General features: G+C 39.7%; 1 protein-coding gene across 6 annotated transcripts in view; it reads right to left on the bottom strand.

Moving 5' to 3' along the window:
* The window catches only part of tns1a (tensin 1a), a 136,333-nt gene extending 125,676 nt beyond the window's left edge, over window positions 1–10,657 (bottom strand). For all 6 annotated transcript variants that reach the window (XM_059571321.1, XM_059571322.1, XM_059571325.1 and 3 more), the window contains exon 1: window positions 10,387–10,657. In XM_059571321.1, the coding sequence (XP_059427304.1) occupies window positions 10,387–10,482 (96 nt within the window). In that variant the 5' untranslated portion in view covers window positions 10,483–10,657. The remainder of the gene's footprint in view (window positions 1–10,386) is intronic.
* Window positions 10,658–13,314: the final 2,657 nt, after the last annotated feature.

Below are 13,314 nucleotides of genomic sequence, written 5' to 3'. Positions count from 1 at the left end.
TTGAGATCACATGGGCCAGCATGAAAAGATCCTGAGGACATTAAAGGAAATGATCCTGAGCGTGGCCTCACCAGCAGGACAAACAGGATTAGCCAATATACACATACAGCCAACTCCCCTGCATCTGTCCATCAGCTCCATGAGACTGTACACATTGTTTACACAACACAAATGAACACATGGTCTCTTTTTACCAACATAGACCTGCTGTATTGTTTTGAGCCCCAATGAACTTTAAGCATTCATAGAATTGGGCTCAAGTGGGGGAACATTCACCTTTCCAGCCAGCCAACTTATTTGAAGTGCACTGCCAGGTCCCAAATATCAGGCCTGACATCTCAGCTGGTCGCGAGAACCCAGTCTCAAGGTCAGACCAGCCTACTATCCAGATCCAGAACTGAACTCTTAAGACCCAAAGGTGTGCACTGACCATGCAGTCATACACTCATACCACCTTCTCATTGATAAAGAGCTGCTGGATTACATTGACCCTTTTGCTGAACTTGAGACAGCTGAAACTCCAGACTGAAGTGCAAAACCCCTGCCACTTCAGCCAAACAGGTCACCCAGACAGACTGTCAGGTCACAAGAAAATCTCACAGCCAGCTATGAGAATATGGCCTTAAGCCTCACACCCTTCGAAGCATGCACCAAGCATACACCAAACCTGACTTCACAAGCAAGTGCATGAGCTTTCCTATGAGGTCTTGTTGTCAACCATGGTGACCGCCAAGGACACCTTAAGCAATATAACCAAAGCTAAACCTGCTACTTCCTGGTTCTTGCAGACCTCGCAACCCCCTGGGGAAGCCCTGTCAAGTGCGAGAACTTCCTTCCAGACCATACCAGACATTTGTGAATAAATGAGATTCCAGTCCCAGCATATACAAAACGGGGTCGCTGTTCAGCTCAACAGACACCATGGCCAAACCCTGAACCACACACCTTCAAGGGAATGGATTCAAATTATGCCAAGCTTAGCTTCACACACCACCTCCTTGGCTAGGAAAAAGATGAGTTTGCCACAGTGAACGAGAAGCCAGTCACGCACCAACACCTGGCCCAGGCATGCAACAACATCACAAGTAAGCATGACCTGATCATCTACTTGAAGGTGTAAGGACACTCAAAGCAACAAAGTCCTGACAGGCCCTTGCCAAAACTGGTGCATTGCATGGTGAACTATGGTCTCAACCATGACCCATCCACCCTCCCATGACATGACAGCCATAACCCACAGGAGACCAACTTTCACTTCCATGATACCCACCTTGCAGCCCTGGCACTAACCTAACGACTATCCACTGATAGCATTACTTAAATGTAAACCTCTAACACCTCAATAAGGACTATTCTTTGTCACCTCCCTAACCCCTCCAACCAACCTATTTGATCAGCTCAACTTGTTGCAACTCCATCCCTCAAACTACTATACGATGTCAAACACATGCTGCATGTGATAAAAACATACTAAAATATGTCCCTGATGACAACACTACACCAAAGCTTGTGGTGCAACAATGACAAAGGGGGGTCACAGTAATGTATACCCACAATGCACCATGTACTGGACATACAGCATACTAGAGACACTTATGAGACACTAAAACAAGTGGCACACTTGGCATACAGCAAGACATGGTGGAATATGTCAGAGCATGCCAGGTTGCTTTCAAGTCCAAACAGCAAACCCAAACCACAAAGCGCTACTACAACACACTCCACTTTTGGATGCAATCACTAAAATTACACTTAGCTGTTCCACCACATATGGGCTTATAACACCATACAGATCTGTGTTAGTCCTCACTTTTCAGTCTGCCTGCAGGGAGGAGATGTGAACATCTGGCTAAGAGGCAATACAGATAGCCTCACCCACAAGACCATTGAACTGTTATTCTGCTGAGTAAGCCAGAATCAAAACCGCAAGGAGCTAACCAAGGTCATCACTTTTCTAAGCTACACCTTCACAGTCAAGCTGACACTAAGCAACAAGCACCGCACCCATCTTCAGAAGAAGCTGACACACGCCCAAAGCTGCATAGACAAGCTGGCTGTGAAAGTCCAGGATGATTTCAAGCAATAGAGTTCCTGAGAAAACTATTGCACATCTCACATTGCACAGACAAGCTTGAAGTGAAAACCCAGGATTAACCCAAGGTACTAGATGAAGTGGAGCAGAAAACAAAGGAAAAAGTTGAAAAGCTCCAATAAGCCCTTGCACTTGCTGAATGTGACTGACAAGAACTAAAGGAAAAAAAACATCTCCTGTCTGCAGAACAGCTACTAGAGAAATCCAAAACTGACCTTAAAACAAAAAATTCTAAGATAAATGCTAAAATAATGCTAAAAGAAATTAGAGCCAAGAAGGGCGGAGACCTCATCAGCAATACCACAGATAAGCAGAATGGAGTCCCCCATCCAAGAATTGCTACACAATGGAAGAAGTGAATGGCTGCAAATCAAAGCATCACTAGCCTTCACCAAAGAAATCTTCCTTTCTAACAAAAGAAGAAAGCCCACCTTGCCTACCCCCGGGAAGGGTCCATCCTGCTACATGTCGACCTTGAGCAAAGCGAGATGGCGTTTCTCCTGAATCTAACCATCACTGAATCAGACAACATTTACAGACTCAATATACCTGGCCTCAAATCTGCGTATGTGTACCCTGACCAAAGACATTCATTATCTCTGCCCCAGCAAGCTTTTCCTCCAAGACAACACTGAAGTAATCTGCGGGTTACTACCCATGCAGAGAGACACTCTGCCCAGCTAAGGCCAAGCCTCACATTCAAGTCACAGAAACGCAAGCAGAGATTGTGGGAAATCAGTGGCTCGTCAACACACCCAACCGCACCGCCACACTGACCTATGACCAGCATGACACTGCCACCTGTGTCAGCCTGGCCAACCAGAGTATGTAGACTCAAGTGCCCAAAGGTGCTATCCTCCAACTTGGGGACCTGGCACTGTACAACCATTCAAGTGAAGAATACCAATCCGAGGTAGAAATTCCAGCCTTCTTCAAGGACCACAATCTCACCCTGGAACCTGAATTGGAACTGAGCATTGAGAAAGGGGGGTCCCAGGTGACTGACATTACCCCAGTCAACACAGCCCTCCAAGCACTGTCTTGGCCGCCTGTGCAGACCACCTTTCCCATCGCCCGATCCTGGACGTCTGCCGACATGGCACTTTCCTTCCCCACAGCAATCAGGTACACCTTAAGTCTCAGCCTTGCCTTTGTGCTGTTTGGCAGAGTCAACGGTGTGCAAAGGTCCATGAACAGGTGCACAGCTGCCCTTCCTCTACCTTCAAACGGAGCCACCAGAAAAAGGGGGACCAGGCGGAGACAATGCTGAACCTGACCAAGGTTAACATCCAAGCTGATGGTCCAAAGGCTGAAGAAAATTAGAAACCACCTGCCATCTAACAATCAGGATCCACCTGCCATCCGATTCTCATGATCAACCTACTCTCCGTCCATCATGACAACTGTTGTTTGATGATGTTTGCAGGTGAACTTCATCAGCCAAAAAGGGGGGATTCTATAGCATAGGCTTAGGATCATGTAAGATCGTTTGGGCTTTATATCTTAGGCAAATTTATTTTAGCCTTTTGACATTTGCATATAAATCATAGACATGGCCTCACATCCTACATTTATGGGTGCTAAATTGCCAAGGGTTTCCCCCCCACTATCAAGATGATGTTTAACAGCAACTCTCTGCTCCTATCCATTGAACTTCAAATGCATTCCAGGAAGAGCAAATGACCCCTGTGCCAGGCACTAATGGCATGACTAGACCAGTGGTTTGTCTCCACAATTTTTAAACACATCACACACTCTGACATAGACATTTTCTTTATCTTAGACTATAATAAATTAGTTACAAATGCATCTGGTATATGCATGTTTTGTCAGTATGTTTCCCTACTACATTAGTCTAGTTACCACTGTTTATTTGCATTAGTTAAGCTCTAAATGCTAATATTCAGGTGTATGAATGTATCTTTGGTTTAATATCTTCTAAATGTTTCGTTCTTGGTATCAAAATGATCTGCTCTTTATTCCTCAACCCATGATGTACTCTATGTGATTATGAAATGCATCTTACTGTTCATGCCATATTTTGGGTAAAGCTACACAAGTTAATCAGGACAGTCATAAAGCATGCAAATGAGATGTCACTGGGACAAAGAAACACTTTCCTGCTGAAACTATATGCCTTGTTACAGGTCAATCCAACCAAAAGCGGTTTTACCGGGAAACCAGATAAGACCTCTCCCACATCCAAAAAGCAGCATCTCTTAACTTGCAGTTCCCTGGAGACACCCATCACTTTGCGACTCCCTCCGATCTTCTGGTAGTTTTCAGCAACTTTGTTGATTCACTTCGAGGAGCATGTCATCCCATGGTAGAAATGACGAAGGTTTTACTCCTAACAAGAATCTACACATTACACATACACTGGGACATTTGACTCAGCAACTACAGAACCAATGCAAGTAACCACTTGTTAACTAATTAGATTGGCGTCTAGACTTTGACCCCGTTTAATTAAGGTAATGAGATTATTTGATGGTTCTTAACAGGTTGTAATTTAGTTGATGAGTAAATACTACTATGACTCTTCACTCTCTTGCATGTGAGCACTTTCTCTCTCTCTACAGTGCTCTCTCTCTCTCTCTCTCTCTCTCTCTCCATCCATGCCTTCCTTGTGTTGGCATCTGTGACGAGTGGGGCGGGGCTGAGAGCCGTGAGAATGGGGCGAGGCCGGTGGAGTGATTTGAGAAATGAGCGACACCTGCTCGACCCACCGGTCACAGCATCTATGTTTAATGTGTGTATGTTTGTGTCTAGTCAGATGTTGCATAGTCCCCTGTAGTGTAATTTAATAAACATCCATACAGTATGTATTCACACTTGGTTGTCTGTGTTTGCCGATCATGGGACAAGGTCACTTTTCCTAAAGACGAACAAATTATTTTATTGTACTATTAATGCTATAATGCCACAAGTAATTCCTGAAGATGGATATAATTAAAAATAAACCATTATGATGAATTTCGTCCATCTAACTATGAGCAAATTTGTTACACTCCTAGTTTCTGAGTTGGATTTACCCCTGTGTCTTGGAACTAATAAAGACTATTTAGTAGGGCTGTGAATCTTTGGGTAGGCAGCGATTCGATTCTATTCACGATTCATAGGTTTTCGATTTGATTCAAGAAAATTTTTTGCAAATTTAGAACGATTCAATTCGATTGGATACACAGTTACATTCAATTTGACTCGATTATAACGATTCGATTCTGTGTTCTTTAAGTGCATTCACAGGATTATTTCAATGCTTCCCCTAAATTCTTTAAATGCTTAGTCAGGGGGCAAATTACACAGCAGCCTTAAAAAAAAAAAAAACTTTTGTCCATTGTTAAATGCTAGTTTAATGGTGCTATGGCATGACATGGCATAAGTAAAAATGTATGTAAGCCAAGATTTAAAAAAAGAGCTTTAAAAGTATTATGTATCAACTAACATTTTGTCACACCAGGGGCGTAGCCATCATTTCTGAAGTGAAAAATGTCAAATAAAATCATTTTATGTATGTAGCCTATGTATTTTCATAATTTTTTTTATTGAATTCTCTTCTTTTTTATTACTTTTATTTTGCTGTAAGAAATCAAATACACTGCTCGATAATAATACTTTGTAATCAATATTTTTTTCCTAATTGCAATTTTATGATTGTTTTATATAGGCTACTACATTTATCTATTATTTTAATTTTCTGCACAGAAAATATACTTTATAGTTTCTGTACTGTAATAAATGATATGTCAATTAGCACTGCATCATTCATAAATTTTATTTATTGTGTTTTTTTTCTTAATGTTTCATTTTGTTGTGGGTTGTGGGCAATATTAGCACTTAGAGTGTGCATTGATCTGCACTTCGAATTCTAACTGGAAATAGTAGACCATCCGGGTATCTTTGGAATACTCTTTTCAACATACTACGATTTGGGACATACTAATTCTAGTTTCGCATACTATTTAGGATGGATAGTATGCCAATTGGGACTCAGCATGTGAGAAAACGTGCTCAATGTCTGTTTCTATAGCAACAAACGCTACTTTCTTGCATCTGATTATCAGATAAACCTTGCGCTCTTGTTAATGACGTGGTTATTTTAAGTGTTTCCCCCATATTTTCGGTTCATCAGCATTGTTAAAACACATTTATCATTCAAAGGAACTGTGCATATGTTTTAGACACTTTCTGCTCCGTCCATGCAATAAATACACAACTTTCGACTGCTCAGGTAATGTCGTCAGTATGCAGAGAGCCATTAACAAACTACAGAAAAGTAAAACTACTTCACTTTAGTATTACGGTCCATGAATTCTATAGATCGCAGGTCTGCTGCGTCAGAGTGGAATGGAGCGTGAGCGAAATCCTGTGACAGTCACAGGTGCTAAACAGTGGAGCATGTGAAGGACAGATTAGAGGCACGATTCACAAACACTCTTCAAGGTCTCCATTAATTTTACGTGTAGTAATTTAATTTGTATATATTTTGAAAGCACTGAATCACTATAGAAATCGCGATTCATTCGATTCTTAGTGTTTTAAATTGATTACTGTCCTAGATCGGCGATTCACGATTCAAAAATCATGTTTCAAGATCGATGCATATGAATCGTCAGGGTTTGTAATCGATGCATCGAGAAAACAAGTGAATCGTTACACCCCTACTATTTAGTGTATTCCATGGCTCCGTGTTCCTTCCGACAGTGATTGTGACAGTAGCACATACTAGATATATGTCTACAAAGCATTGCATAGACGCACAGTTTCTTAAAATGTTAGCACACTTCACCCTATTTGACATCTGTTTGTATAATGTAAATTCCATCACACATTTACGCATATTTTTTTCCATTTTTTTTTCCATTTTTATATAGGCTACTAGGCTATTTTTTTCACTTGTTTGCACACTTGAATTATCATTAATTATCAGTAGTAGCCTAGTTATCAGTGGATAACACATGTTAGTAATAGAATAAACATTTTCTTGCAAAATAAAAATGTATCAATACGTAGCATACTTTTTTGTCCTGTTACTTTGAATTATATATTATTTATATTTTTACGCTATATTAAGCTCTTTATTGGATGTATACATTATTAAATAAATTCCTACTTTGAGAGATGTGTAGTGGGAGCCTTCACAAAGCTCTTAATGGATGGACAGTTTATTTTCAGGGTAAAACATGCATCTTAGTCCCCCTCCCTTTAAACTCACTCTCCCACTTTAAACCAATCCTACTCCTTCCCAGTGAGACTGATCAGTACATCTGGGATGGAGTCTATTCTATCTCCTCTTTGACTTAGGGTGAATTCACACCTCTCTTGTTTGGTTCGATTGAATCAAACTCGTTAGTTTCCCCCCTTGGTTCAGATCTTTTGGGCAGGGGTGAATACAGCAATTGCACTCTGGTGTGGACCAAACAACCATACCGAGACCCAGCTGAAGAGGTGGTCTCGGTCTGTTCCAAACAAACTTTGGTTCGGTTGAATGGATGAAGCAATGAATGGATGACCTTTAGCACACATGTGATTTTGTTTACAGTTTCTGGTTCACTTGCAAAAAGGGCAGTGTGAAAGCGAACCACAAAAAAAAAAAAACAACTATAAAAATCAACATTGTATTTGGTCCAGACCAAAGCAAGTGAACTAGCACACTTTCCTGGTGTGAATACACCCTTTATTAAAAAAAGTTCTGGGATGAATGGGCTGACAGATCTCTACTGGAGGATGAAGATAGGGGGCTGGGGGGAGGGATGTTTTATTATCCTGTACACTTACAACAGGGAAAATCCCCTTTGAGCAGCCTGAGGTTAAATGGATTGCTCAAGGGACGTTAATGGTGGTTGAGCTGAGTGTCATATTAATGGATCCCTTTCAAATATCTGAACACAGTATAACAAGGATCTTTAACCACCCACAAGGTGTACATTTCTACTCTACTGGCCAAATCCTCTCTGCCCGTGGTTCTTTGGCATGCATTCTTATTTTAGCTAAAGGGCTCATCTTGCAGAAAGGCAATGAGGGGTCAAGTTCAGTTCAGACATGAGTCATATCCAGTCGATGTAAATTAAATGTGTGTATTTAGCAAACTGGAGTGTGAGTCTGCATTAGGATGGTTGTAATGCTTATATTCAACACAAACAATATTTTGAGTAGCAACAACACACTTAAATTGAGCTATACAAAGTCAAAGGAATTGTTTGCATTGAAAGCACATTTTAGTAACCAGCATTAAAGACCAATGGATCATGTAACTGCTAATGAACCACACGCACAAAGCTGAGATGACATTAAAATAGTCACAAAAAAAAGTGTTTAGCACATTGTTTGCATTAAATATACAAAATTTCACACTTCTGCCTTGAGGGAGACAAATTATTAATATATATTTACACCTACATTAGTTTTCTCCATCAGCATTTTTATTTTACATTTGCATTTTGCAAATTTAACGCCTTTACACTCGCTGATCATTATTCTCAATCCACTTTTCCTCTGAAAATCAGTAAACAAACTGCTGCTTTTTTTCTGCTGTTATGTATGCCTGTTATCTACAGTATGTTCACATTCAATATTAGTGCTACTTTGCAATGTTAGTTTGCTCTGTCCCTTGTTCTGTGGTATTGTACTATACCACGCTGTTTGCACATATCCACATTTTGTAGTCCTAAGTATCTGTGTAATGTTTTCTAATCTTATTTTATTTAATTATTTATTATTTTATTTAATCTAATTTAGTCAGTATATTCTAGATCAGTCTCATTGTTCTGTGCTGGTTTTATGTACTCTTGCACCACAATCTCTCTTTGTTTAATTTCACTGTGTCCAAGCTTGCTGAAATGACAATAAAACCACTCTGTCTCTGAAAATCAAATCCATTTTCAGCAAATTAATAGTAAAGCTATAGAAACCCATGAAAAGAGTAACTTACTGTGTGTATTATTGAACAGATTTAATTGCTGATGCTCCTATGTTTCTTGGACTTTTATTTTGTAGTTTTTACAACTGGCACACAAATGAAACAGTTATCTTGTCTGATCAGGTAAATGCATTGACTGTAATGTCAAGTGTAACATACACATTTTTTCCTTTCCTTTTTAGATGAAGATATTAAAATGATTTATCTTCTCAGTTTTCTAATATTAGCACTTATAACTAAATCATATTCTGAGAAATCAGTGCTTATTATTCAAGTTGGCTGCCATTTCATTGAAAAAATATAATAATAACATAATAATAACTGCATCTTTGCTTGCACTTCAAAATGCTTATACATAGTTAAACATGTAATATTAGAATGGGTATGTGACCATCTATTTGAATTTATGGTTAAGCCTTTTTTTATGAATTCATATTATGCACTTTGCATATTTTCAAAAGTGTCTACACAGAGCAAGAAATGGTGATGTGTTGATCTGATAGCTGATGTGGAAGTTGGATGAATAACGCTGGGTTAAGTTCTTGGCAAGATCTGGAGGATGGGGAAATGTGCCGGGACAGATGGGGGTGGGGTGAGTGGTACAAGAAAAAGCAGTAGTTCTGCGGCAATATATATATATATATATATATTTTCTGCAAGCACATCAGCACTGACAACCACTGAGGCATGAAATGAGTGAAATAATGAAAACTTGACCCCTAATCTGACCACTCTCATTAACTTCAGACTGGGAGTCTCATGCTACAAAGCTAGCATGCACTACCAAACACACTCCTAACATGTTTTGGGGTTGGTTCAGCACAAACACCCCATAAAACTCTAGTTCACTAACAATAACAAACAATCTGGTGCAAAGAATTCACAATGTACCCACATAATTACTCCTTCCTTAAAAATGGCATAAACCTAAGGGACCCTTTGCGCCGGTGTCCCTTTAATCTCTAAAATGTTGGCAAAAACAAAATATGGGGGTGGAGGAAAGTGGGAAAGTGCGGACATTGAACCTGTCAGGTTTTGTTATCATAGTGATTCAATACTTGTCACAAGTAAAACTATGTTTTTAACAATAGTTAAATTAAAATGACTATACACAATGCACAGTAGGACAGTTTTTTGAACACAACACTCTGTAAACCCACGGAAGCAGGACAAGACTTCACTAAATACTTAGACAATTTTTAACATGCACCGAGCAGCTGAAAACCCACCACAGGTAAAGGAAGGCTGAAAAATAGGGCATGTCTGAATGACCAGACTGTTGTCTGGTAGCACTCAAAATCAGGTGACCCCAGTTTGTTTGTATGAATTGGAATGAGTCAGTACAGTGCAGGTCAAACAAATGCAGCCTTACCTTATCTCTCCTAGCTGCTCTCAATGGAAAGAAACAAGAGAAGAGGAACTTCCCCCAGCTAATCACTGCTGCCAGACACCAGTTTAGCCGGGCCATGTTTGCCTCCTTCTGTCACTCTCTTTTGCTTCCTTAAAATCACCTTTTCTATTCTGTGCTTATTCTCCAGATAAATCCAATAGCAGAGAGCTGATGGGAGGACAGATCCCTTTAGCTGCAGAGCAGGTAGGAAGAATTACCCTGCTCTTGCTTGCACACGCATTACCTTACTCAGTGGATGCTGCAGCATTCTGTCTGTTGAAGGAGGATGAGGAGGAAAGAGGGAGGGTGTGAGAAAAAAAGCAGAGAGAGGGAGGGAGAGAGAAACATGCAGTGGGAAAAACTAGAAATAGCAGAGAGGCAAGTTGCTTTTAATGAGGAGGTAGAAAACAAGGAAAAGGTTTGAGAAGAAATACTGAATTTGTGTCAGAGAGGAATACGTTTTGAAGAAGAAAACATTTCAGTGATTAACAGGAAAAACAAGGCATCATAATCTTAAAAAATTAGATGAAGTAGGACATGAGGCAGGCTAAGATACAGAAATAAAGGGGGAAAGTGACGGAAAATGCAAGAGGGAGAGTGAGTGAGGAAGCCAGAAATGAAGTGAATTTCAGTCTCTGAATTCAAAGCAGATAGAGTGTATGTCATCAGGCAGCCTCACATACATGCACACAGATGCACATACGCAGTCTCACACAAGGCTGTACTAATGACAGGAGACAAGCAACGTGCCGTGTGCAACTGGGTTTTTGTAGAAAGCGTCTATTTTTTTCTTTTACCTCTATATGTGTGCCTGTGTGGATACATTTGTGAGGTCTGTGTAATATGCTCTCTTGTGTCAAGTGCTCATCCAACTGCAGGTGCACCGCACCACTGCAGAGTCGCCACGCTTCACTAACAAACGTACCCTCTCACTGCATAGAGGGTTGGGGGGAGGGGGCAGGATTAATAGAGAGCAAGCAGAGAAACGGAGAGAAAAAGAGATGCCAAAAATTGGCAAGAGGAAAAAGCAGAAATGGGGGAAGAGATACAAATACATATTCAAATGTTTTCTTTTTTTCCCTTTTTTCCCCAACATTTTTTGGGGGAAGAATTCATACCTCCAAAAAGGCAAATTCAGTGGCACCAGTGAACACCATATCATTAATAAGTATAGAAAACAAACAAACAAAAAAAAAACAATATAATTGAAGTGAAGTGATTGTAAAACATCAGAAAATGTATGCGATTGGGTGCTGCATATACGCTTTTTAGCCCATCTGCAGCATCTACTTCATCGAAGCTAAATCCATCATTAACCACAAAAGACTCCCATAATCACTGTGCCGCCATATTGACTGTGCTGTCACATTCACTTTAAACGTGGGGTGTTTTTTTTTTTTTTTTCATGAACAGACCTTGTGCCAGATCAGAGATACATGAATCTCCCAAGCTCCCTTGCCAAAAAAGCCGCCTGTTAGTCTAGATGACATGTACCACACATTTGCAGATTTGATTTGATCTTATTTGCTTTGGCATAGATTTCTTTGGGGTTTTGAGAAATGTGCTTCATTAAAAGGATGAGGATTACCGAAACAAAAGTTTAGGCGGAAATGTTCATCTAATCTTGTCAACCACAAAGCAAGAGTAGGCATACATGACTTCTTGATCACTCCAATGAAAGTCCTTTGGAATTCTTCTTCAAAACTGCATTCCCATTTTTAGGCATTTTAGACAGTTTTTATTAAGGACCCTGAAACTTTTTCTAGCTGGCCAACCTACAGTATGCCTGTTAATGCTATATCTATTGACCATGACCTTAAATTAAAAAAAAAAAAAAAATTAACCACTGTAAATAAAATAACCTTACATTAATAAAATAACAATATATCAAATAAAAATAAAATGTACTTACTTTTAAAGGTGGGGGTTCACACGTGTCACCATAATTGCAATGGTTACCACTCTCTCCCCTCAAAAATTTAATGTCACCCTGACATTACTATACATTTATCTCAGCACACCATATCCTTGACATTTCTAATGAATGACAGAAAACAGGAGTTAATTTCCTGCCTACAGATCCATATCAGCTTTTTCACATTGGTTTTAACCCCATTCAAGGAAACCTGTCTGTAGCAGGTATCTTTATGCACTATGATAAACCACCATCCAAAATTAAAATTTCACAGGAAATGTACTCAAACTGAAAATAGGTTTAATATTTTGCCCTGAATTTTCATCCATCTCAAGAACATCTATGGAGAATACATCTACCCTAGATTTTCTTACCTTACAGATAACAACATACAATTATATTATGCCACAGTTCATGATAAATCATCTTTCATCCTGCAGTGTCATCTTGAATTTGTATCCAGCAGTTCACCTATTGCATGGAATTGCATCAGTGAACATTAATGTTCATTCAGCAACTTAAATGTATCTACTGTTCCCCCAACTGAAATACAAATACGTTCTATTATTCTTCAATGTCTTAGAAAGAGGTAAAGTTCTACAATTTAACTGTAAGTGACTGTTGTCTTCCCTAGAATATCATACGTAAATCCCCTTTTTTTTGGTTCTCAAAAGATACTTTCAATGCTGATCATGCTCAACATGATTGCCAATACTAGTAAGCTCTTCATCGTATATGCTTTCTTTCTTCTTGGTCTTCAGGTACACATCCTCTTCAACCTGCTTGTTTGTACAGTGTCCTTCTGTAGTTTCTCTTCTTCCCTTTCAGGCACTCTTCTTTCATTCTCTTATGTCATCTGGAGCTGTTCTTTATCCCAGTCATTCTGTTCTAGGGCTGTCGTTACATTCCTGTGACAGTCACAGGTGCTAAACAGTGGAGCATGTGAAGGACAGATTAGAGGCACGATTCACAAACACTCTTCAAGGTCTCCATTA

Source organism: Carassius carassius, chromosome 17 (assembly GCF_963082965.1).
Source record: "Carassius carassius chromosome 17, fCarCar2.1, whole genome shotgun sequence".
Lineage (NCBI taxonomy): Eukaryota > Metazoa > Chordata > Actinopteri > Cypriniformes > Cyprinidae > Carassius > Carassius carassius.
Note: the sequence above shows the minus strand (reverse complement) of the source record. Positions and strands in the feature narration are given on the sequence as shown.